This window comes from Mauremys mutica, chromosome 6, assembly GCF_020497125.1.
Source record: "Mauremys mutica isolate MM-2020 ecotype Southern chromosome 6, ASM2049712v1, whole genome shotgun sequence".
In the NCBI taxonomy this organism is placed as follows: domain Eukaryota; kingdom Metazoa; phylum Chordata; order Testudines; family Geoemydidae; genus Mauremys; species Mauremys mutica.
This window is the reverse complement of record NC_059077.1, coordinates 5,873,959-5,900,259: the sequence shown is the minus strand read 5'-3', so window position 1 is coordinate 5,900,259 and position 26,301 is coordinate 5,873,959. Positions and strand designations below refer to the sequence as shown.

The following is a 26,301-nucleotide window of genomic DNA, read 5'->3' as shown; positions in this document are numbered from 1 at the left end:
TACGACAAAAAGTCCTGTGGCACCTTGTAGACTAACAGACGTATTGGAGCATGAGCTTTCGTGGGTGAATACCCACTTCGTCAGACACATGGGGCGGAAATTTCCAGAGGCAGGTATAAATATGCAGGCAGGAATCAGTCTAGAGATAACAAGGTTAGTTCAATCAGGGAGGATGAGGCCCTCTGCTAGCAGTTGAGGTGTGAACACCAAGAAAGGAGAAACTGCTTTTGTAGTTGGCTAGCATTCACAGTCTTTGTTTAATCCTGAGCCGATGGTGTCAAATTTGCAAATGAACTGAAGTTCAGCAGTTTCTCTTTGGAGCCTGGTCCTGAAGGTTTTTTTTGCTGCAGGATGGCTACCTTTAAATCTGCTATTGTGTGTCCAGGGAGGTTGAAGTGTTCTCCTACAGGTTTTTGTATATTGCCATTCCTAATATCTGACTTGTGTCCATTTATCCTTTTACGTAGGGATTGTCCAGTTTGGCTGATGTACATTTCGATTTTTTCTTCTGACATGGAACTTTTTTTTCCTCCAAAATTTCTCAGGAAGGAAAATTCCCACTGTCCACATGTTCTAATCTGAGCGTGTGACGCTCTTCAGTGCATTTCCCCCACAACCACCCCTCTGAGGTAGAGCAGTGCTATGATCTCCATTGTACAGGTGGGGAACTAAGGCACAGATAGACTTGGGTCTAGTCTGCACTTACAAATTAGACCAACCTAGCTATGTCACTCTCCGCCTGAGCGCTGTAGTCAGGGCTACCCATGTAGCCGCAGCTAGGTCGACAGAAGAATTCTTTCGTTGACCTAGCTACTGCCTCTCGGAGAGGTGGATTACCTACCTCAACGGAAAAAACCCTTCCATCAATATTGGCCATGTCTGCACAGCTGCAGAGCCAAAGATCAACCCCTGTACCGTAGCCATGTCCTAAGTGACTTGCTCAAGGCCACCTAGGCAGTCTGTGGCAGAGCAGAACCTTGAACACAGCCCTTCTGAGTGCTAGACTAGTGCTCTAACTCCCGGGCCACCCTTCCTGTCTAAATGTAAGTTAAATGTAACCTACTCTCTTCCCAGCCTACTCCACTCCCACTACCAGCCGTACAGGCAATTTTACATGGCCATTCCACTGAAATCAGTGGGACTTTAGGATGTCTACAGTGCATTCAACCATAATCGGCAGGTTAGAAGCAGCCTCGGTTTTTGCACAAACACAGAGAGGAAAATGCCATTTGTGTCTCTGGACAAGTGTAACAGATGGAATAATGACAGTATGTTGCAAAACTCTGCATGCCTCAACCCCGGGCTGTATCAGGCCACCACTTCATGTGCATTTCCCACTGCATACTTGTTGACAGACCAAGAGCCTATTCCAAGCATGATTCGGCAGATCATTTTGAACACCCGATATGTCTGAAACAATTGCAAACAGCTCCCAGATGTGTCATGAGCAGGACAAGAGGTTACATCATCCAGTCAGTTAAATGCTACACACAATTTTCTGGGCTCTGATAATTAATGTGCAGCATGCATAATAGAGATTGTCTTTGGAACAGCATGACTATTAATTGTATTATGGTATCAGTGAGTTACCCCAGCCAAGATCAGGGCCCCATTGTGTATAGTCCTTGGCCTGAAAGTCGTACAGTCTAGATAATAAGAAAAGGAAGAATTATCATTCCCATTTTACACGTGGGGAACCGCTGCCCAAAGAAATTAAATGACTTGACCAAGGTTATCCATGGTGTCTGTGGCAGAGTTCCAGTGCAGAGCACAACTGCAGAGTCACAGTCCAGTGTCTTAACTACTGTTATAAGCAAATGTTATGCTATCCCCATCATAAGTCATGAGTAGTGTCTGAACCAGAAACTCTTCAGCACGAAAACACAAAGCTGTATCACTTGAGCAGAAGGATCAGCTCCAGTAGCTGAAACCAGTAGTAGACTGTTAGCCTCTCTGCAGACTAACCACCATAAACTCTTTACAAGCAGATCACAAAAGTGTTTCCATCTCTGACATACTTTGGAGGAATAAGAGGAAAGTCTAACTCAGTCAGCCTAGACTCAGCTCCCTCCCAGCCCTTGAAGCACTCCTTACCTCCGAGAAATACTAATTTGATCAGCAGTATTAAGCAGATCCTGGACCTCAGCCATCACTTACATAACCAGCCATGGAGCAAGCTCTGTCCTCAGCCAGCCAGAAGTATAAATATCTGGCACAGGAAATGAGCTATGAGTCAGTAGACACCCAAATGTAGAGTCAATCCCTGTTTAAAGATGGATGCATTCCCTCTCCCTTCCTCACTTTATTGGAATACTTAATAAAATCACCTGCTCAGTACCTGATCTGGAGAATAAATCCAATTGATGCCTACTAACAAATTTGCTCCTTAAAGGGGACCGGCATTGTGCTGTAATATAAAAAGCTCATCTAATCACTCCATCAGTAATTACAAAGAAGAGTAAATCACTAATTAAAATGTGAAAGTGTCTTACGCAGTATATAATAAGGAAGGGTAATTAACAGTCAAAAGGGAAGCCTCCGCCTTGGCACTGAGATGCTGTGTGTTAAGATGCAAGAAATAATAATATTCAGGTTCTCTACAGCATTTTTAATCCATAGATCTCAGGCACTTTTATCAAGGAAGGCAAATATTATTATCCCCATTTTACAGCAGGGGAAACTAAGGCACAGAGAATTGAAATGGTTTGCCAAGGTCACATAGCACATCAGTAGCAGAGCTGAGACTGTCTAGCTCCTAGGTCACTGTTTGTCCATTGGTCCAGACTGCCTCTGCGTTTGAATGCCTGGGGAGGACGCTTGAAGCATTGTAAAGTGGTTGCTATTTTTTTTATGTTTGTGGTTAATTTAGCAGCGACTTAACTGTTAAATTTAACCAGTAAACAACAATAAACCTTCCCTGGCAATGGCTTTGAAAGTGTCCTTCCGTTCTTATGCTGAGATGCATGGCCGACATGCTAACCTACATCAGCAGGCTGTCATGTTCTGATGGAGAAGGCAACAAAATATCAGCTTGAGTCAGTAGCACCCCCCACAGCTCTGGAGTGAGTGAAGCAGCGAGAGACATTTCTTAATGCAAGAGGTGCTGGTTTTGCCCTGCCCTGCTCCTTGTGTTCTCATTTACATCTGTGAAGAGAGAAAGTAAAATGCTGCCCAATGAAAATTCTCCTCTTACTCGCCTGAACGGTAGCATTTGACATGCATTTTGCACTCCTGCTGCATGAGAGTTCGTCAACAGCAGAAGTGGAGAACCAGCTCATTGCGAGAAGCAATGACTAGACCTGGTTGGGAACTGGAATTTCTGACATTTTGGGGGCAAAAATCATTCTGAATCAGAATGAAAAGGTAAAATTTTCCATGAAATGAAAAATTAAAAAAAAAACTGATTTGGGACCATTGAAGCATTTCATTTTGTTTAGACTTCTATATTATACAAAAACATTAAATAATGTTATGTAGGTAACATTAACTATAATGCACATCATAGACTATCAAATTAACAATTTGCTATGGCATAGAAGTCTAAACAAAATGAATCAAAATGATAAAGCCAAACGAAACATTTAGACACTGTCGAAACTAAATATTTTGACTTTGGCCTATCAGAAATTCATCTAAATTGACACGTTCCCATGATACATATCAATTTCAATTAGACTGAATTTTTCAATGGAAAACTGTCCATCACAAAATTATTGATATAGGTCGAATAATGACCATGTAGAGTCTTAGCATTAGAGACAGAGCGAGAGATGTCCTATGACATGTAACTTAATCACTGCAGGTTTCCTTTAAAATGACTAGCCCATGCTCGCAGAGTGACTGAGTGGTGGAGCGGAGACTGGAGTACTTGGCTCCTCATCCTGTGGTTTTCCTAGGACAGCGCTTCTCAAACTGTGGGCCGGGATCCCAAAGTGGGTCGCGACTCCATTTTAATGGGGTCGCCAGGGCTGGTGTTAGACTGGCCAAAGCCCAAGCCCCACCGCCTGGGCTCAGGCTTCAGCTTCAGCCCAGGGTGGCGGGGCTCAGGTTACAGGCCCCATGCCTGGGGGTGAAGCCCTTCGGCTTTGGCCCCTCCACCCAGAGCGGCGGGGCTCGGGTGGGCGCACGCTTCAGTTCCCCCTCCGGGGGTTGTATAGTAATTTTTGTTGTCAGAACAGGGTCGCAGTGCAATGAAGTTTGAGAACCCCTGTCCTAGGCCATACATGTATTAACTTCAGTGACTTAAGACCAATGGAAATCACCCCATCTCACGCATATAGCAAGGTGTGGCTGATCCAGAGCCCACAGATACTGACTAAAGACCTGCAAATTGGGCTGTCTGGTAGGTTGCCAGTGGCTTTTTCTGGCTTTGGACCAAAAAAAAGTCTAGCACAGAACCACGCTGGCAACAGAGAGAAGCCGCCCCCTTAGACTATGGGCTGCATTACAGAGCTCCACAGGTAGCACTGGCCCTGTGGACAGCAGCATCGCTGCCTCTGGTCGAGCCGGCACCGTGGAAGAGCCCCAGTGACCGCTCTGTGACCGCAGCATCTCCTCACCGGAGTTGCCCTGCTGGTGAATGCGTGATATTTTTTCCCTGTTCTCTTTGTTCCAGCTGATGCAGCAGCAGGCGGCTATCATGGCATCCGTGGCGCAAGGGGGCTACCTGAATCCCATGGCAGCCTTCGCCGCGGCCCAGATGCAGCAGATGGCAGCGCTGAACATGAACGGCCTTGCTGCTGCTCCCATGACGCCAACCTCAGGTAAGGAGCCCGCAGGGCAGCAAGGGGGAGTCGGACGCAGAGGGCTAGGGAGGGAGTTTCCCAGGCAGAGGTAGCTGTGCTAGAGAGCAGAGAAAGGGGGGAATGTCACAGGGGGCGCCCAGAGGGTAGCAGGAAAACACGGGAAGGCATTCTTCATGGATTGTCCTGTCATCTGCAGGGAGTCACCCCGCTCAGGCCAACCTAAATCTGAGGGCAGTGAGGGGGAACCCGGGTGAGATTGGGTGGCAGAGGTCCCAGATCTGGAGTCGCAGTCAATTCTGAACTTGCCCAAAGTTTTGCACTCCCTCTCGTGTGGTGTTCCAGTCTGAGAGGGTCTAGAGAGAGACCGGAGCCGTGGTGTTCGGTTCTGGAGCTGAACCAATCCAGGGAGAGAGAGGGGGCTTCGGTTTGAGGCCCTTCTCTGCCAGCAAAGTCCACGCCGTCCTTTGTTGTGCCATAGGGAAGGAGGCACCCTCTTGCTCCCCGGAAGCCGCAGCTTCTCTTTTAAGATGTCAGGGAAGAGCTGCAGCAGGAACCCTGCAACTGTGACTGCTGGAAACACAACAGGATGCATTTGGCCTGGCCTAGCGAAAACCATAAGCAGTGTCAGCACATGGGGTAGACTGGGGCAAACCAGAGAAAACACCCCCCTGTACCCCACATTCCCTGCTCCTCTATGCTCCAGGAGAACGGATGAGTGGAAAAATATGCCAGAGGGTGGCACTGATTTGCAGGGGAGGCCTGACAACAGAGGGGATAACACCGCAAGGAAGCATGCTCTTCCACACCAGCAGAGCCTGTAGGAGCAGACACCTCAGCCCCCAGCACCTCACCCGCACCCCTCTGTGGGGTTTTTTGATACCCTGGCCTTAATGGTGAGAAAAGCCTTGAATGCAGCAGGCCAGATCCTGAGCAGTGCTAGGCGCTTTTCATTTCCCATTGACTTTAGCAGGGGCTGTGGGTGGTCAGTGCCTCTCGGAGGCAGGTCGCGTGTTTAGATGCTTGTAGCTGAGCTTGACAATATTGGCCTCAATCTGGCCTTTCTGTGCCTCAGTTCCCCGGTAGTGTGAATGGGGATAAGACTCAGTGTGGCTTGTCGGGGGTGTTGCGAGTCTGGATGTGTGTTTGTAAAGGGCATCGGGGGAGAGATGCTAATGATAGCACAGTGTGATAGGGCAAAGGAAGAAAGGGAGGAGATCGAAGAACAAAGAACCGTCCGCTACTGTCCATTTCAGAGCAGGGGCCAGACTGGAGCAGGAGGGAGGGGGTTGGCCCAGGGCAGAGAGGCCAGGTGACATCATCACAAAATAATAACTGCTGCGGTGACATCAGACCAGGACACGTGCAGGTTACAGCTGCAAGGCAGGGTTATCAGGGAGGAACTGGGAACAAACGATGCTCAGTAGGGAGCTCACAGGGGGCACAGTTCCTGCCATAGGCATCTCTGTTATTTGGCAGATCACTGGGCTGTGGGAGTGCAGGGCTCTCCTGGCCTTCAGCACACACACGTTTTAACAAAGAGCATTCCTGCCCCAGGCCCTTCGGCCAGCAACACTACACTGAAGCACTTCTGGCTGCCCAGCAAAGAGAACGAGAGCTCTCTGGCTCAGGGGAACAAGCCAAGTGCTGTGAGTTGTGTAAGGAGGGGTGGTGAGCAGGACGGGGAGATGATGGACATGAGCCACTTTGTGTTGAGTGCAGCTGCCTTATTGAGAGGGTGTTGGGGAATACGTGTACAATTTGGATCTAGATTTTGCACACTCAGTGGTGTGAGATTGCTCCCCTGCGGAGGTTGGTGAGGCTCATCTCTGGTCAAACTTTTCCCGTTTAAAGTGCTGAGCAAATATTAGTCAATCTGGTCTCACGACTGCTGTGGAAGAGAGGGGAAACTGGGGCAGGGGGATTAAGGAGGTATATGGAGGCTTTCAGCTGCTGCCCATGTTGAGTGAGGAGTGTGCAGGGGTGCAGCTGCAGAAGGCTGCTACCTAGCAGGAAGTCTGGCTAAGGCGGTCACAGTTCTTCTGAGAAGCACATGGCAGAGCAGCCTGGAGGCTGTTCTAAGTTACACCTGCTGCGAGTACAACAGTGGAGGATTACTAGGGCACAGTGGAATCCCAGCCATGACCCTCTTTTCTTGGCCACATGGCATATGATACTTATACCCACTCTGTGTCACCAGAGAATCTAGACCTCAGATAGATGTGAGATATAGGTGTATGGATGGTCCATGGGAAGCCAGTGGAGAGTTATTCACACTCCCTTTCCATTACCACTGACTATTCATTGTCATTCATAGTGGCAAGTCATAGTCATTCATGATGACAGTGAATAGCCATTGAGTCCAGGGAAAAGGGTGAGAATGATTCTATAGCCTGTAGTTAGGATACTCCCTTGAGAGGGAGTGGCTTGAGTTCAAGTCCCTGCGCCAATGATGTATTATACAAAGTGGAACAACTTTAACAGGAGACACTGGGATATGCAGCTATGGGTTTTCACATCACCCAGGGTGTAGGGCATGCGCCTACAATTTTCGGAGACCCACATTAGAATCCCTTCTCTGCATCAGGTAGAGGGGAGAATTGAACTCAGATCTCCCAAATCCCGGATGAGCGCCTACCCAGTGGGCTAACGCTCCTAAGGGCGATGGTATCACCACCACCACTGGTTGGTTTGTGAAGCTAGCCATCCTTTGCTTTTGTCACATTGGCTGAAATCAAAATGACATTTATAAAGTCGAGTCAAAATAAAACCTTTCATTTCAACCTGACCCAGACTTCCATTTGGTTTTTTTTACATTTGATGAAAATTTTCATGTTTGTTTCAACCCCCAAAATGGAATTAAAAAAAGTTGGAATTGCCAGTGAACCAACAAATCTATTATTCACCCAACTCCATTTGACAGGACCCACTATGTTCCCAGCAATACCATGTGTGCACTTGTTAAGCCCATTCTTGCATCTTTTTTAATTTGACTTCAGAATCATCCTCTTCATTTTTTAAAATGTCCCATGAACCTGACTCCAACCTATCTTCCAGAGTTTGGGCTGAATTAGGAGGTGTGTGAAATGCATTTGAGGGAAGGGGCTGCAAAAAGGTGTCAGGTAGGACTTGTCTACACGGTGGTTTTAAAATGGGTCAGATTGAGTTAATCTGGTTTGAACATGCTTGCATGCACACAACACAACCCACCACTGTGTACTAACTCCACATTTACACGGAACTCAGGACTCCTCTTTTAGACTCGCTTCTGAATCTGGCGTTTTGCCTCTGCTCACCACTCTGCCACCTCCACTGGCTTTTCCTTTGTCTTGGGCCCACATTGTCCTTTAGTTTAGTTTAGCACCTACCCCACCCTGGTATTTACCCGGTGTGTATTTATAGAGGGCAATCAGACCCCCTCTCAGTCTTCTTTTTGCTACAAGCCCTAGTCTTTGTCTTCTCTTGTCAGATAGGCCCTCCATCGCCCTGGTTTTCCTATTAGTCCTTCTCTGCACCTGTTCCAGTCTGAATTTGTCTTCCCAGACATCTCCGGTGGAGATCAATATCTGTCATAGTCTCCATTTGCCTCCTCGCAGGCTGTCGTCGTCCAGAATAGATCTGGTTGGCAAACAGTAATGACATTCCCTGGAAAGTTTGGAGAGAAGTGACACCCGTTTTTTTTAGGTCTGTAATTTTCCGGGTTTTTCACTGAAATTACAATTTTCATTTTTGTTCAACTTGATTTGAATCAAAACAAAAAATGTTTTTTTTTGTCTTTTTGGGCTTTTTTGGTTTCCGCTCCCTTCATTCCCTTTTTTTCCTCCGGAAAGAAGGCGAGGGAAAGGAAACTGAAACCCGAACATCTTTCATTTAGATGTTTTTTTTTTCATTTTGATGAAAAATGTGATCATTCTGAACTCTACCCTGGTGGAGAGGAAGGATTGTCTAGTGGCTAGGGCACTACCACAGGACTTGAGAGACCAGGGGCCAATTCCTTGCTCTACCACAGGCTTCTTGTGTGAATTTGGTCAAGTCACTTAGTCTCTTTGTGCCTCAGTTTCCAATCTGTACTATGGTCACACTAGCACTGTCCTCCTGTTAGGAGTATTGTGAGTAAAATATACATTAAAGATTGAGCGGTGCTCAGATACTATGGTCATGGCAGCCAGATAAGTATCTAGATAGACCCAAAAAAATGCTCAGAGATTTTCATATAATTTGAAAAGCCACTTTTAAATGTAAACTTTTGACCATCTATAGTTATAACAGGACTAGCCAGAGGCACCTTAGCTTATTAGATCCTCTGGTTCATGGGAGCATCATCCTTGGACGGCATTTACTCTACCAGATCTGTCATACCAGCCTAATGTACCCACAGCAATCACGGTCTTGGGAGCATGAGGTCTGACTTGTTCACTGAGAGCTCCAGCTCGTATTAGCAAAAGTGCCTTATGTTTTCAAAGTACCAATGCCATTCAGCTCCCATTGACTTCAGTGGGAACTGCAGGTGCTGTTTGAAATCCGGGCCGAAGCACAATATCGGTTTAATGTTCTCCATAGTTCTCCTGAAGAGGTGGGCGATGGGGACAGGTGGAAGGAGGTGAGATAATGAATTCAGTATTGTCTGGTGTCCTGCATCTGGCCTGCCTGGTTTTGCTCATGGCCAAAGTACACAGAGCACCCCCCAAGAGAGGGAATCTTGGCTTGTGAATTGTGGTGGCCAAGAGGGTTGAGACCTTCCTTCCATTTCCAGTAACTCAGACACCAGGAGTGACCTGCAAACCATTGTATCAATTCCCCCAGAGTCATCGTCAAGGCACCAAACAACCCAGCGCTGCCCTGAAAGCGCTGCGCAAAGGATTCTGGGATGCGCCCAATTCTGAATGACCGATTGGCACTGGAAAGGCTGGGAAGCCCAGCCATGATCTATGACAGTCTCACTGTGTGAATGCAAAGGAAAAGCAGTAAAGCTGGGACTGTCGGTGGGCGAGCTAGGGTTGAGAATGACATGGGGTGACAAGGCCCTGACCCGGCCTCAAAGAAGCAGCCGGTCACAGGGTGAACTGGCCCTTAAAGAGACATGAGGGCTCAGCTGCACCTGTGCCAGTTTTGGCCTGCCTCTCCCAATGGAGGCAATGAGCAAAGTCACCTAATGAGGAGTCAAGTGACCTGTAGCCAGGCCAGCCTGCTGGGGGATAAAATTGGGGAAAGAAGAGAGGGAGCTGGAGGCTAATGGTGGTTGGTGAACCTGTGCCCCCTTCCTGGCTGGAGCAGGAAGGGACATGCTGTTTAAGACCTAAGCCTGGGTGTGCTGTCTTGGAAGTGCGGAGGCAAGGAGAAGACAAGATACCCAAGAAGGGTAGATCTTTGGGGCTTAGCGGAGAGCTAAGTCACCTTAGCATGTGTCTGCTGAACTCCCTGGGCCTGAGAGAATCCACTGCCACAAACCCTAACATCTCCTTGCAGCTGCATCTGGGGACAATGTCAGCGGTTATTGATTCAGCCAAGGGCCTTCTCACCTAGCTCTCCCCTTGCTTCTCTTGTTATAGAAAAACAAATCTCATTCCAAGCTGACTTACGGAAAGCCAAGGAAATGCTTGACTTGGAAATCTTACCCCATACATTTCAAAATATGTGTTTACACAATGGTAAATATATAAACGACAAGTCAATGGAGCTACTGCAAAACCAAATAGAAAAGTGGCTTAATTATATCTGCACCCTTTAAACCCGCTGCTGACAAGATTATCATATTTGCATTAGCTAGATTTGTTTTGTGTTGGTGGGAGCGGAGAGAGCGTCAAACAGCAAACGCCTGGAATTCAAATGCTCTCAGGGCCTGAAAAGCACTGAATCCATCCAGTGTGGTGCTTGGTGGCCCTGACACAAAAGAGCACAAGCTCTTTTGCATATAAATAAGGCTTGAAACTGAATGAGTTCTGCAACTTAGTTGTGTATATACCAATATAACAGTTAAATGCTTTGGCTGCCATGATATACAGTGTATGAAATATATCCCTGCATCACTTCTGTGCAAGCATCTGTAATACAGTATACCCTTGGGAAGACATTTCCAACTCTAGGGCCTAGTCCACTATGGCGTTACTCCAATTTCACACTGATTATGTCTCTCCGTTCATGAAAATCCTATACAGCCATTCATAGAATCATAGCAATGGAGGGCTGGAAGGGACCTCAAGAGGTCATCAAGTCCAGCCCCTTGTGCTGAGGCAAGACCAAGTAAACCTAGACCATCCCATGAAAATATCCATTCATGAATAGCCAATTAATATTCATTTACGACAAGCCTAGCTTTGGAAATGTCCCCACCCAGTAACGCAGCATTGCGTAACAAGCCACAAAACTTGCTAGGAAGAAATGTAGAGGATGACTTTCACATCCAAGCCACCACATCCAGGAGGTACTGCAGACCCAACATGCGTTATCGGTGCAGCTGGGCTGCTGTTATTAGGAGAAGAATGGGGATTCTGCTTCAGGGAGGATTTTGAAATTATAATATTTTATTTTCTTTCTGATTTGTAACAACCCGTCCCATCCCACCCGCAAATTTTGAAACAGAAACCTGGAGAAAAATGGTTTTGAAAAACCAAAAGTTTTCATTTTGATAAATTCTAAGCAAAATTCTACCGGGTGGGCTAATGGGGAGCTGGATCTTCAGGCTATAGGCAGCCCAGGGAACAGTTGTATCAATTTAGATGGAATAAATTAGCCCAGAGACTCAAAGGTGTTAACATGACTCTGAAGCTGTCCAACATTAAATAGTTTTAAACAAGATTTGGAGTTTGGTACACATAGACCTCAGCCTGCTTAGTACTATGGCAAACACATCATTAAACAGCCTTTTAGCTTTTTCTTAAAGATACAGAAAAGAAGGGGAAACAGTTAATGCATTTGAAATATAAAGCATTAAGTAAGGCTTTCTTTTTAACACCATCCCTTGTTCCCTTTCTCTTTAGCCGGAGAGAGTCTATAAAGGCAAAAGCTCTTGTTTGACAGTCTGTTAGATGTTTGTGGTGTTGTAGCCATGTTGGTCCCAGGATATTAGAGAGACAAGGTGGATGAGGTAATATCTTCTATTGGACCAACTTCTGTTGGCGAAAGAGACAAGTTTTTGAGCAGGGCCGGCTCCAGGGTTTTTGTCGCCGCAAGCGGCGGAAAGAAAAAAAAAGCCGCGATCGGCAGCAGCTCCACCGTGCCGCTTTCTTCTTCGGCAGCAATTCGGTGGCAGGTCCTTCCCTCCGAATTGCCACCGAAGAGCCCAACATGCTGCCCCTTCCCCTTGGCTGCCGGGTGCCTGGAGCCGGCCCTGCTTTTGAGCTACACAGAAACCTGCTCGGAAGCATGTCTCTTTCATCAACAGAAGTTGGTCCAATAAAAGGGATCACCTCCCCTACCTTGTCTGTCTCATCTCTTAGAGGATAATACCTGTCCTTTTTGGCAAAAAGGGAAAAGTTTAGTTGAGATGGGCTGGAGCTATGTTGTAACTGCCGCTGTTCAATCCCGTTTCCAAGGAGACAAAGCAAGACAAACGCACGCAAAAGGGAAAAGAAGAGAACAGCAAGGAGAGAAAATGCACCTTCTGTCTCTGGTGTTGGCTTTCATTTGCAACCTCACTGCTGGAAAACACAAGCACACCACATGGTCTTATCAGCCACTCAGAGTCCTGGCAAACTTGTACCAGCAGCAGGCTTAGGACATTCCATTTAACTTCCTCTTCCTGGTCACAGGCTTGCAGCAGGGTTGCAAAATCTACAGTCTTGACCAGCTAAGCCAGATTCTTATTAGCGAGAGGGCAAAAGGAGGCTAGGAAAGAGAAGAAATAAGGAAAATTACACACGGAAAGTGGGGGTGAGAAAGTCTCATGTTCAGGAATCAGCTGGAGCCGGTGGAGGTGGTGATGCCATCTGGGTCCCTCTCTCTGGTCTAGTCTGGTCAGGTCCATTTTCAGGATTAGGATGAAGAAGGACGTGGGTCCCAGGAGACGGTGGGGATGGCAGCCAGAACATTTCTGACCCGCTCTAATTATCATCATTTATTATCTGCATTCGACTTCCCAACTGAGCTCAAGGTCCCACTGTTCTAGGTGCTGTGTAGACACATAGTCCTGACCCCACACAGGTTGCTGTCTGAATAGGTAAGACAGACAAAGGCTGGGAGGGAAAACAGAGACGTACATCTATCCATCTACTGCCATATGTGCCCCTCCATCTAGTTTTCTGTCTGTCAACGGTACTGCTAATGTGGCTACTGTAACCCATGCACCTCCTGGGTGTGGTGCTCTGGCCCTCGGGTGGTACCAAGACCACTTAGAGAGAGATTAAGGAGTCTGCTACAGGCTTAGCTAACAGCCATGTGGCCTTTAGCTCATGCAGAAGAGCAGGGTTTCTCAAACAGGGGTCGCTGCTTCTGTAGGGAAAGCTCCTGGCGGGCCGGGCCGGTGTGTTTACCTGCCCCGTCCACAGGTCCGGCCGATCACGGCTCCCCCTGACCACGGATCGCTGCTTCGGGCCAATGGGAGCTGCTGGAAGTGGCGCAGGCCGAGGGACTTACTGCCCACCACTTCCAGCAGCTCCCATTGGCCCGGAGCAGCGATCCGTGGCCAGTGGGAGCCACGATCGGCCAGACCTGCGGACGGGCAGATAAACACACCGGCCCGGCCCGGCCCAGCCCAGCCCACCAGGGGCTTTCCCTGCAGAAGCGGTGTCCCCAGTTTGAGAAACCTTGCAGTAGAGGCTCATGCATTTAGCTCCAGAGCTCCCAGGTTCGATCCCATCCACCGACAACTGAGGTCTGTCAGTGTTATACTAGCATGGTAGATAACTAGATAGTAGTGCTCCATCTTGATCCTTGTGGCCTTGGACTTACAGGCCACACCTTGATCACCCTGCTATACAGAATTTGCCATTTATTCCTTCCCACCCCCCAACCTTTCTATGGTTTGCTCTATGCGAGTTTTGCGTCTCTCACCATCTGTATAATCGCATTAAAATATTTCCACATATAGGACCAAATCCTCCGCTGGTTTAAAGTGGTTTCCTTCCACTCGCTTCAGCGGCGCTACGCCGACTTTCTCCAGCTCGGGATCCGGCCCCCACTGGGTTTATGCAAAGGAAAATTAAAGAATTGAGGGAAATAAACCTCAACCCAAAAAAAAATCCTCACTGCAATTTTAAGTAAAGAAATCGCATTTCCTATGCAAATAGAGGGGAGATCAGGGAAAGCGACTGAAATGCTAACTAGGCTCTGTGACATTCAGACTGATGATGTGTGCAAAGGGTATTGCCCTTGAACCTCAGGATGTCACCTCTGGTTCCCTGGGCCCCGCATCCTGCATAGAGGGAATTTCTTCAGGCCAGCGACATCTGAAGCAAAGGGGAAGAAGCAACATGTCTGTTCTGGGCAGCGGGAAGGCACTGAAATAGCATCCACTGTGATATAGCGAAAGCGGAGTGTCTGTGTAACCTTTGGGTGGACTAGAGTTCACTTCATTTCCCATCTCCAGTGCCTTAAAAAAAACCCCAACTCCCATAGAAAGTCGCTGGAGACCCAGAGTTCAGTCTCTATGGATTTTCAGCAAGGATTGCACAGGGTCAGCCTCCCCACATTCAAGTCCCAGAAGGAACTAAAGACATGAATTTAATTAAATAACTTTATAAAATCTTATGATAAAGAAACAAATAATAATCTAATTTTTACAGCTTGACATGACTATTTTATAACGCACAGACATTACCTTCACAGTTATAAACATAAATAAAGGAAACAAATTAAAATCTGAACAGTTCAGTCCCCACAGAAATACAATAAGAAGAAACTGAGAGTTCCCAAAAGCTTAGATTTTGTCGTCTCGGTTAGAGTCTTTGATCACCAAATCTATGCAGTCTGCTGAGTCTAAAACAACATCTTCCCTCCATTTGCTTGTAGGAATCTTCAGCTGAAATTCATGCAGACTCTTCCTCTGCTGAAATCACTGCTAGCCAGCCAGCTAACTAATTAACCAATCTCTCTTGCCCCGGGAAATATTATGAAAATACCTGCCACCCGGACAAGCTGATCCCTTCCAAAAGCAAAAAGAAAATTGCTTTTCAGAAATATTTGTAATGAGCCACCTCTGGCAGGGGTGTGATGATGTCTCTGAGGATGTCTCTGTCAGAAGCAGGGAGCCCATCCCAACTTTCACCACACTTTGGTGGTGGAATTGTACCTAAGGTCTCCTGAGAACATGCAAGGAGCCTCCGTCAGAGTATGGCTGCTGGGTGGATGGTTATCACTTAGCTAGGTATTGCTATTGGAGATCAGCTTCCCAGAGGCAGGGTTCTCTAGTGATTACGGCCCTGGATTGCAGCTCTGGGGAGATGAGTGTTGTTCCTGTCTCTGCTGCATGACCGTGGGCAAGTCGTATTGTCTCTCTGTGCCTCAGTTTCCCCTCTCACCCTTTGTCTATTTATTTTGTAAAATCTTTGGGTCTTCTTACTATGTGTCTATGCCATGACTAGCACTACTGGGTGCTGGTCTCAGATCAGACCTCTAAGCGTTGCCTTAATAAAATACCATGATAATAAATTCAGACGTGATGTGTGAGGCAGAGGGAACTAGACTCAATTATACTCTGTTAGCCTTACTTATTCCCACCTACTGTTGTGTAAGAATGTCTACATTGGTGCAAATTCCATGTGGTGCATGAGTTAAAGCCTCTTACGTGCCATTAGAGTCAATGGCCTAATTCAGATATTATATATTTAATAAAAAATATATGCTCTAGTTCAAAAGGAAGTAGTTTGGGGAAGTTCTATGGCACGTGCTATACAGGAGGTCAGACGTGATAATCTAATAGTCCCTCCTGGCCTTGGAATCTATACAAAAGGAGGGGTGAATGACACATTAAGTGGGTACGCAGTATAGCAGTAGCCATGTCGGTCCCAGGATATTCGAGAGACAAGGTGGGTGAGGGAATATCTTTTATTGGACCAACTTCTGTTGGTGAAAACAACGAGGAGTCCTTGTGGCACCTTAGAGACTAACACATTTATTTGGGCATAAGCTTTCGTGGGCTAGAACCCCTTTCATCGTCTGCATGCAGTGGAAAATTCAGGAGCAGGTATCAATACATGAAAGGATGGGGGTTGCTTTACCAAGTGTTAGGTCAGTCTTATGAGATAAATCAATTAATAGCAGGATACCAAGGGAGGAAAAAAAAATTTTGAAGTGGTAAGAGAGTGGCCCATTACAGACAGTTGACAAGAAGGTGTGAGTAACAGTAGGGAGATATTAGTATTGGGGAAATTAAGTTTAGGTTTTGTAATGACCCAACCACTCCCAGTCTTTATTCAGGCCTAATCTGGTGGTATCCAGTTTGCAAATTAATTCCAGTTCTGCAGCTTCATGTTGTTATTGAGTGACCAGGGAGCCTGAAGTGTTCTCCTACTGGTTTTTGAATATTTTGATTCCTGATGTCAGATTTGTGTCCATTTATTCTTTTGTGTAGAGACTGTCTGGTTTGGCCAATGTACATGGCAGAGAGCGAGACAAGCTTTCAAGCCACACAGAGCTCTTTTTCAGAGGTAAAAGATATTACCTCACCCACCTGGTCACATTAAGTGGGTGTGAGTCTTGCTAAGTCTGGAAGGCATCTGCTGGAGTAATTTACATGTTGGGGGGGCTGCTGAGATTTAAACTCCCCCTAGACTTCCTTAGGTCCTGTCTCCATTAGCAAAACTTAATCTGGTGCAAATACACTGATGCACTGATGTCAAGAAGAGATGAGAACCATGCATCTTATTCTGTTAAATTATGAGATTAAATCTTAGCAGTGCTGAATTTGTTTTACATAGGTGCCGCATACCCACATTGGGCTCATCACTGGTGCACCTATTTCTCTAATGTAGGCAGCATGCAAGACTTACCCCTGAATTTAGCCATTGGTCTGTCTGCCGCTCTCAGTGCAGCCAGAACTGCAAGGTGCATGGCAGGGTTGGGTGAAACTGCACCAATGAAACGCTGTCCTTGTGGGGGTAACTGTTATAATGCTACAAATTGTAGCTGTTCTTTTTTCCTTCTTGGACTAGCCATCTACCCAGCGTGTTCTGAAACTGGAGAGCCTACTAGTTCAGAGGCAGGTCATATGATAGCCATGCCCATAGGCCAGTCATTGGATTCCATAAGATCAGAAGGCTGACATCTCCAAGATTAAACCAAAATGACATGAGTTGCTCTATGAAGGTGGGACCCAGAATTCTCCTCTGAGGCCAAACAATGGTTCGAAAAAAATGCCTTGATAGTTTGCCAATAAATTAGGCCAGACTTAGCATCATTGGAGCTATGCCAGTTGACACCAGCTGAGGATCTAGTTTAAAGGTTGTGATCACTGGAGGAAAAGCCCACTCCTGGGGTTAAACAAGCTCGGGCAAACCTTTCTCATGTTAATCGCTCCCCAACATGAGTAACTGTTGCACAGTCTTACCTGTGATGGTGCAAACTGTCCATTGCATTGTGAGACTATTTTGACCTTTATTCATTTTGTTATCTATAGGCGTCCCTCTGGTGTTCGTCACCGTAGTATCTGGGTTTGCTGTGTGTGGTCACCACCTGTAGAATTCATCACCCTAAGGCTGTCTTTTCTGTTTACTTCCTTCCTGTAGGTGGGAGCACACCTCCTGGCATCACTGCACCGGCTGTGCCTAGCATCCCGTCCCCAATCGGGGTGAATGGTTTCACTGGCCTCCCACCGCAGGCTAATGGGCAGCCCACCGCAGAAGCTGTGTTCGCTAATGGCATCCACCCTTACCCAGGTAAGCCAAACCATCCCGATTCTCAGACCCAGTTGGTTTCCGTCCTATTAAGACGCTCCCGTCCTGAGAACTTTATCTGATACGTCCTCTCTCTCTGAGCGACGAGATCCTGCTCCAGTGTGTTTCTCTCTGCCATGGGAGCTACCTTGTAGCTGGACACTAAGGTCAGGAGACCTTACCTGGTGAGCCGGCCCCAGGCACGTGTGTCCACCCTGCACATACGTGTGGCCAGGTCAAGCTGAAACCAACATGGTGCACGTGTGGTAGTTCTCCCAGGTGCACCAAAAGGGGGCTTGTTCCTGGCTGATCTTGTAGGAGCTGTGCTGAGCCTAACTCAGCTGAAGGTCATCAGCTACGTCTCTTACCGCTCCCACTTCTGGATCTCCTCCCCGAATTCAGTTATGGGCAGAAGAGTGACGGTGGAAGGAGGACACTGTAGGAGTCTGTCTTGATGGGATGGGGTGTGATCAGCACTCAGCTAGCCTGCCCTGTCCATCTTGTGTTGAAACCCATGTGCTGTAGCAGTAGCCTACACAAGGCCTTTCACTTGGGGGATCAGTGCTGTTCACTGATCCACCAGCGGTATCCCTGCTCAACTCACTTAACAGCCCTGGAGACAGAAATCCTTTATGTATCCACAGAACAGGTCCAGCTCCACACCACAAATATGCCTCAACCCTGCACTGCAGAAGAGAAGAATGAGGGGGGATTTGATAGCTGCTTTCAACTACCTGAAAGGGGGTTCCAAAGAGGATGGATCTAGACTGTTCTCAGTGGTAGAAGATGACAGAACAAGGAGTAATGGTCTCAAGTTGCAGAGGGGGAGGTTTAGGTTGGACATTAGGAAAAACTTTTTCACTAGTAGGGTGGTGAAGAACTGGAATGGGTTACCTAGGGAGGTAGTGGAATCTCCTTCCTTAGAGGTTTTTAAGGTCAGGCTTGAGAAAGCCCTGGCTGGGATGATTTAGTTGGGTTTGGTCCTGCTTTGAGCAGGGGGTTGGACTAGATACCTCCTGAGGTCCCTTCCAACCCTGAGATTCTATGATTCTATGATTCTAAACCGCCCTTAGGGTTGAGGCATTAGACCAGTTTCCATAGGCATTCAGCATATGGCCTGGGTGCTATGGCTGGCACAAAGGGCGCCAGATGTGAGGTGGTGTTTTACTAGGCACATCCAACCAAGGATGCAGCAACATCTCACGAGGCCCACCTGTGCACCTAGATTTCTCTGAGGTGCGGTTATCTTGGCATAACCATCCATTCCTCTTCACGCTGCATATTTCTTGCCATTTTATACACAATAAAAAAAAGATTTAAATAAATGTTACTAATTAACGCTAAGCACCAGCTGGTGTAGGAATGTTTTACCCTGCAGTGTGTGGCGATGAATGTATCCCGTTAGAAAGTTGAACACTGAGTCAGTACTTCAGCCAATGAGTTTGCCTCATGTGATGCAAAAAGCACTCCTTCCATTTTGGCGATTCCCTTGGACTAGGTGAGCTTATCCTTGCAGGGAACTTTACCAATGTGCTGGAGAGAGGAGAAGACTTAGGTGATATAAGCAGAGCTGAGCAAATAATCAGTTATTTCAGTTCGGTGGCTGAACTGAAAAATCCAAAAAATGTTTTTATTTGGGGTCAAATGAAAACATTTGGGGCTTCATTTTGTTCCTTTTTCTGGTTTTTCTATCACACACACACACGCTTTTTGTTGGGTTTTTTTGGCTTTCTCAAATTTAGCTAAATGTCAAAACAAAATGTCATTTTGAAATAGTTTGGTGAGGTGATCTAGCTATCTAACTGCTCATTTTAGCTAGTTTGTGTATTTATGTAGTCCCGTCACTGTCATGTCTGGAGCAGTTGAAACCTTTCTGTACGCACGTACATGAAATCTGCCTGCCTCCAGATCTCGTTCCCAACTCCAGTCTCAGCCCAAGCCCCAGGAAAGGTTCTAAAGGTCTCCAAGCTTGGTTATGGTTTTGATGTGAGACTGGGTAAAAGTTGGTGGCATCTGTCCATTTTTGTGTAAGTTTGGGGGCTTATTCAAACCCTCAAACTGAAGCTCAAGGTATGTGAATCCAGGCAAAGGGAATGTTTGCACAAACACCTAAGATCTGAGGCAGTGCATGCCACTCACTTTTAGTTACGATTCCTAGTAGTACTGGGTGAAATTCACCTTCGTTTAACTTCAATAATTGGACTAATGATTTGATTAGGCCTTTTGAGTTATTAATACTAAGGGGTCCAATCTACCACCATTCCCCATGTTAGTCCAACTGGACTAACAAGGAAGGTTTTCAGGATCAGGCCCTTGTGATCAACCCTGGCAGAACTGCTTCATGGCGGATTTTTATTAATATTGTTTTATTCCCTGGTAAGAATTCCTTTCAAATCAGAATCTTTACTGTTTGCCTAGCCCAGGCCTCTAGCTACCTAGAGAAATAGATTTCTAATTTATTTTACCTGGGAAAACCCAGGGCTTACATTAAGGGAAAATAGTTTTCTGGAACTCAACCAAGTTTCACAAAATCCAAAGCTTAAAGCTAGATCTAGCCAGGAATTTTTCGACAAAACATTTTGCATCAGAAAATGCATTTATCAAAACCGAAATGTTTCACAGAAACATGTCAGTGTCCGTGAAACTTTCATTGGGAAGGATTTCTCAGCTCCAGGTTGGAATTTCTGGTCAAATCAGGAGACAGCGAGCAAGAGAGAGTTATTTTTTGTTTGTTTGTTTGTTTTTTACTAAAATATTTCAAAAGGGTCTCAGTTTCATTCCAATGGGGAAAGAAATCACATTCCACAACCTGCACATTTTTCACAAAACTGACTTCTTGTTTTCCCACCAGCCCTATTTAAAAGATGAAAATATTTTCGGCTGGAGATATTGTAGAAACCAAAATTGCTCCCAGGCTGGCCAATCCCAGCTAGTGAGGAGCGACATGCAAACAATATGATTTGGAAAAACTTTGATCACTATCTGTGCTCTGTGGATCTCTTTGCTATGGAAATTGCAGCATATTACCAATCAGCCTTTGCCTAACCCTGCTCTCACTGAAGTCAATCAGACGTTTCTCCAGAGATCTCAATGGGTCAAATCCTAGCCTACTGTTTCAGTGCTTCTTGTCCCAGCTTGAGATGGCCCAGAGAACAAGCCTGGATCTGAGCATTCCCAAAATAGGATTGATTTATTTTATTGTGTGTATCGCTTCCAACTTCCTCTCTGTACCTGTCTCAGGCTCTGTGCAATTTCCAAAACTTTAGTCATTGCCATGAGGTATTATTGAGGCCAAGAGCTTAGCAGGACTCAAAAGAGGATTAGACACTTATATGGATAATGAGAACATCTACGGTTATATTAGACTGGATAAAAACGTATGAAGGACACAAACCCTCATGCTAGAAGCCAAATGCCTAGGCTAGGAAGAAACTTTCAGTGTTCAGCAGTTTATTCTATCATTGTCCATTAAGAGATAACTTGCACCCTCCTCTGAAATATCTGATATTGGCATTGTGGTTCTAGGGTTCCATATATAACAATTGTAATAACATTTTAAAACAGCGTATGTAACCACCTCTACACCCATAGATTGCACAGGAAACAAACACAATCTCCCCTGATACGTATGTTCACAGCCCCAAACAACCAGCCTCTGGTTTACAGTATAAGTCTGGCACAAAAATGTCCAGGAACATTTATTATTATTTATTTATTTAGCAGCATATATAGCACTTTGTGACCCAATTCAGCTCTCAGTTACTCTTCTGTAAACGCTGAACAATTCCGTTGTGGGTTTATACCATTGTAACATCTGGCAGAATTTGACCCACTGCCTTCCTTGCATGAAAGTAGCAAAACAGAGAACAACCGCTATCTTTAGATACATATGGTCCGGAGTGTCAGAATCAATGTAAATTCCATTAATCATGAAGCCTATCTATCTATCCCCAGACACCTCCTCTATCTATCCATCCATCCCTAGACACCCCCTCTATCTATCCATCCATCCCCAGACACCCCCTCTATCTATCTATCCCCAGACACCCCCTCTATCTATCTATCCCCAGACATTCCCTCTATCTATCTATCCCCAGACATTCCCTCTATCTATCTATCCCCAGACACCCCCTCTATCTATCTATCTATCCATCCATCCCCAGACACCCCCTCTATCTATCTATCTATCTATCTATCCCCAGACACCCCTCTATCTATCTATCTATCTATCTATCTATCTATCCCCAGACACCCCCTCTATCTATCTATCTATCTATCTATCCCCAGACACCCCCTCTATCTACCTATCTATCCATCCATCCCCAGACACCCCCTCTATCTATCTATCCCCAGACACCCCCTCTATCTATCCATCCATCCCCAGACACCCCCTCTATCTATCTGTCTGTCACACATAAACTAGGGGGAGGGGTAGCTCAGTGGTTTGAGCATTCACTTGCTAAACCTAGAGTGGTGAGTTCAATTCCTGAGGGGGTTGTTTAGGGATTTGAGGCAAAAATCTGTCTGGGGATCAGTCCTACATTGAAGAGGGGGTTGGACTAGATACCTCCTGAGGGCCCTTCCAACCCTGATAGTCTATGATTCCACCAAAAAACCACTGTCTTTGAAACACAAAGGCATCATGTAATTCCCTTCCTTTTATTTTTATTGGATTTTTTCTCTGTTCATTTTTATTAAATAAAAACTTAAAAACAAAACCCAGAGAGTGCAGTCACAGTAGGTGCAGCCCACACATCTGAAAAGAAAACCTCTTTCTTTTTCTCTCTCCTCCCTTGCTCCTTTTTACCATTCTCTCCTCCCGGGCAGGCAGAGGACAGAAACCCAGTATCATTCAAGTTCAGGTCGAACTTTTGAACCCATCGTGTTTGAGATGGTTTTGAAATTAGACAACATGAGTGCACCTATCCCTGCTTGTCAAGGGTGTGTTCTCAGCCTCCGTGCCTGCAGCTGCACTGCACTGTGCTGTTGTGACCTACCAACGGATCCCATGCAATACCGCTGCAGATCTGTCAGCTGCAGGCAAGCTTGCCCTGCTCTCACACCTGCCAAGCCTGGCCAGAATTCACTGTTCTGAGATTCTCTCACAGTTAGGGATTCCGTCCAGGGAACTAATATTTTCCTTCCCTTTATGCTAACCTCAGGCCATTTGGGGAGTTGCGCTAGTTTATCTGACAGCCCTTTGGCCTTTCGGCATCTCAGTTCAGAGTGCCACTGAACACGGCGGTGTGTCATAACATATAGCAGGAGCAAAAGCCTAATCCTTTTTGCCACAACGTTGTGAGCAACGTCACAGCAACCGCAGCGTGTTCACCGGCTCCGGGTTAACAGTGGTGACAGGGACTGCAGTCGGCCGGCAAGGCCTTACCAGCTGAGATGAGAGCTGAGGGCTCAATGCTTCATTTACAGGCGTGTAAGAAATGTAATGAGAAAGATACTGACCACTTTATGGGCTAGATTCTGTTCTCCGTTGCACCACTAACAGCCTGTGACCCTAGTGGAATTACTCTGGATTTATACCTTGTAATGGACAGCAGAAGTTGGCCTCGGGTAGTGACCATTAATCCCTTTCCTCTGTTACTAATAGCTCTGCTGTATAAAGTAAATCCAGACGGGTCACGTTCTGTCACTAGTTCTCATGCACAAATACGGTGTCACTTTGGAAAATGGGACCGAGGCTCCTGACTCACAAAGCTGCTTTGGAAAATTTTATCACAGGCCTCTTGCCCTGCATCTTAGTGATCAAGTTGCTGCCTACCCCCTTTTTGGGCTAGATAGTGTTTATACTCAAGGACAATACGGGGGGGGGGGGGACGACCGGGGGGACCCATGAATTATTCAAATGAGCCCTTCAAACCTTCTTTAGGCAGCCATTCTGATACATTGCTACTGAACCACGTAGATGGTTACACTACAGCTGAATGGATGACAATGGGGCTAGAAATCAGGCACTTTGTCTCTCAAAACCCATGCTTTCCCCAGATGAGGCAAAGGAGTCTCCATGCGTGAGGTTTGGGGGTTCACCCAGGCCTGTAAGGGGGTCAGTCGCCATCTGCCTTGTAACCCTGGGTGTCTTGTAGCTCTGCAGCTTTGGTCCAGAGCTCTGACCCCAGCAGTCTGCCAGCAACCCACAAGCCTCACCCTGGCTTTGCCCAACCTGGTTACTCCTGGCAGGCTGCTCCTAGTACCCTTCCAGCTCTGAATCCACCCCAAAAGCGTCCTACTGCAGGGACCAGGCCCTCTCACTGGGCCCTCACAGAGAAAGTTGCTGCCTCTCCACAGGGCCGGCTTTAGACTGATTCCCTGGAATCGGGCCCCACGCCTAAGAGGGCCCCGCTCCGGGGGGGTCTTCAGTGGCATTTCGGTGGCAGGGGTCCTTCGGAGCCACGGAAGCCCCGGAGCGGACCCCCCACTGCCAAAGTGCCGCCGAAGCCCCGGACCGCCGCTGGGTATTCGAATTGGGCCCTGCGGCTCATAAAGCCGGCCCTGCCTCTCCAGAGATCAAACATTCCAACCCATCAGCTTCCTGGAAGGACACACAGGTTACTCAACTTACCCAGCACTGGTGATTTCTAATGAAAGCAATACAAGTTTATTGACAAAAGAGCATGGATTAAGTGATACCAGGTAAAAGGGATAACGGTAGAGATGGTTACAAATAAATGAAAACACGCCCCCTAAAAGTCTAAAACATAATCTAGCAAGATAGAGGCTTTGTTCAAGATGGTTTCTCTCACCCACAGTATCCTTTCTGGCTTTTTACTGACCAGGACCCATCACAGTGATCAAATCACTTGGTTTCTTTGTCTCCTTAAAGTGTAGGAAAAAGATGACATCTCCCTCCGGCCCTTATATTTCCAAAGGAATTATCATTGTCCTAAAAGTCAGGAAGACCTCCTGGGTCTTCAGTCTCCCGTCTCTCTGTTGGCTGCAGGAGCCATGTTAATTCGTTGTCTTTCCAGTGCATTCTCAGGATAGCCCCCTCTGCTTTAGCTTGATGGCTTTGTTTACTGCTAATATGTAAATTGAAGGAAACCCCCATTCCTTTGTCTAAGACAAACCTGTTTATCCCCTTTATCTAGGCTAGGCTGTCTGGTCTTAAACACATTCTAGTAACAACACAGAGATCAGAGGGGTAGCTGTGTTAGTCTGTATCCACCAAAACAATGAGGAGTCCGGAGGCACTTTAAAGACTAACAGATTTATTTGGGCATAAGCTTTTGTGGGTTTGATGCCATGCTGGAAGTTGAAAAGAGACAGATTTAGACTGGAAATAAGGCCCACATTTTTGACAGAGGGGATAATTAACCTTGGAACAATTTACCAAGGGTCATGGTGGATTCTCCATGACTGACACATTTTGAAACAGGATTGGATGTTTTTTTTAAAACGATCTGCTCTGGGAATTATTTTGGGGAAGTTCTATGGCCTGTGTTATATAGGAGGCCAGATGATCCCAGTGATCCCTTCTGGCCTCGGAATCTGTCAATCTATGAATGCATGAAAGCCGCATGGCAGAATGAAATCAACATAAAAAGCTTTGAGGGCAAGCCTTGGAGGGGTGGGATTAAACACACAGGCAAGATGGTCACCAGCTACACGGGACACCCTGTGGCATGGGGGAAAAAGCATGGAGATTCAGCGTGTGACTCCAGCGGGATTTCTTTGGGGGCGTGTTGTGAACCTGGCAGGATCACCATGCAGGGAAAGGATGTCAAAGCTTGTACCCTTCGCGGTTCCTTCACCCACACAGTTGATAAGAGGGCACTTTTAAACCTTTCCCAGGAGAATGCAGCCCAAATCTGCTCACACTGCCAAAATTGTCACCCAAGATCATCTTGTACCTTGGCTACAGCCACACATATCCACCCTCATATCTCACTGCCAGGTTGATTCCCCACTGTGCTCTGCCTAGGGTGTCAGCCTGGCTCGCTTGATTCTCTCCTTTTCCACTGGGTTCTCTGGCATTCTCTCCTACCCCACCTCTTACACTTGGGAAAAGCTCCCAGTCAGAATCTGGAAAAAGCCCTCACCTTGTCCTCCTTCCAGTCCCTCGTCAGCGCTCTCCTCTACAGGAAACTGCAGCCTAATAATGGTTAGGCAGGTGGCAAGCTGGGCTCACTGCGCCTGATTGGTTCAGATCTGCCCCCATTCTGGGATGTCTCTGACCCTGTCTCTCCCGCCCTGTGGCCAGGCCTGCCCGTGTCTCTCATCCGCCAGTCGAGGCCTGTCTTTTAGACTCCTCAGGGATGTCAGCACACCCAGTAGTAGTGGGACCAGATGTCCCCATTTTATAGGGACAGTCCCGGTTTTGGGGTCTTTTTCTTATATAGGCTCCTATTACCCCCCGCCACCGTCCCGATTTTTCACACTTGCTGTCTGGTCACCCTAGCCAGTAGCCGCCTGCCGCAGTGGGTTTCCGAGCCCAGGTCGACTCGCGGGGACTCATGCGAAAAACAGCTGCATGGACAGTGCTTTTAAGTTGTGTCTCAGGCTGAATGTGGGGCTCTGAAGCACCCCCCTCTCCCCCTTCGCCTTCAGAACCCGAGCTCCAGCCCGAGCCACACTGTCATTTTTAGCCTTGTAGCGCAAGCCCCGCCTACCCAAATCTGTCGACCCACGGTCAGAGGCTCCTGCCGCGGGCTGGGTAGACAGACCCTGTAGGGCTGAGACTGCCGTTTGCTCTCTATTTGCACAGCACCTAGCACAACAGGGACTCAAACTGGCTAGCCTCT

At 46.9% G+C, this 26,301-nt stretch overlaps 1 protein-coding gene across 11 annotated transcripts in view; it reads left to right on the top strand.

Annotated features, from left to right (window-relative positions):
* CELF4 (CUGBP Elav-like family member 4) overlaps positions 1-26,301 on the top strand; it is an 860,161-nt gene that overhangs the window by 746,240 nt on the left and 87,620 nt on the right. For 10 of the 11 annotated variants that reach the window (XM_045021207.1, XM_045021203.1, XM_045021206.1 and 7 more), the window contains 2 exons: positions 4,616-4,763; positions 17,402-17,551. In XM_045021207.1, coding sequence (XP_044877142.1) covers positions 4,616-4,763; positions 17,402-17,551 — 298 coding nt within the window. The remainder of the gene's footprint in view (positions 1-4,615; positions 4,764-17,401; positions 17,552-26,301) is intronic. The other variant, XM_045021202.1, reaches the window with a different exon arrangement.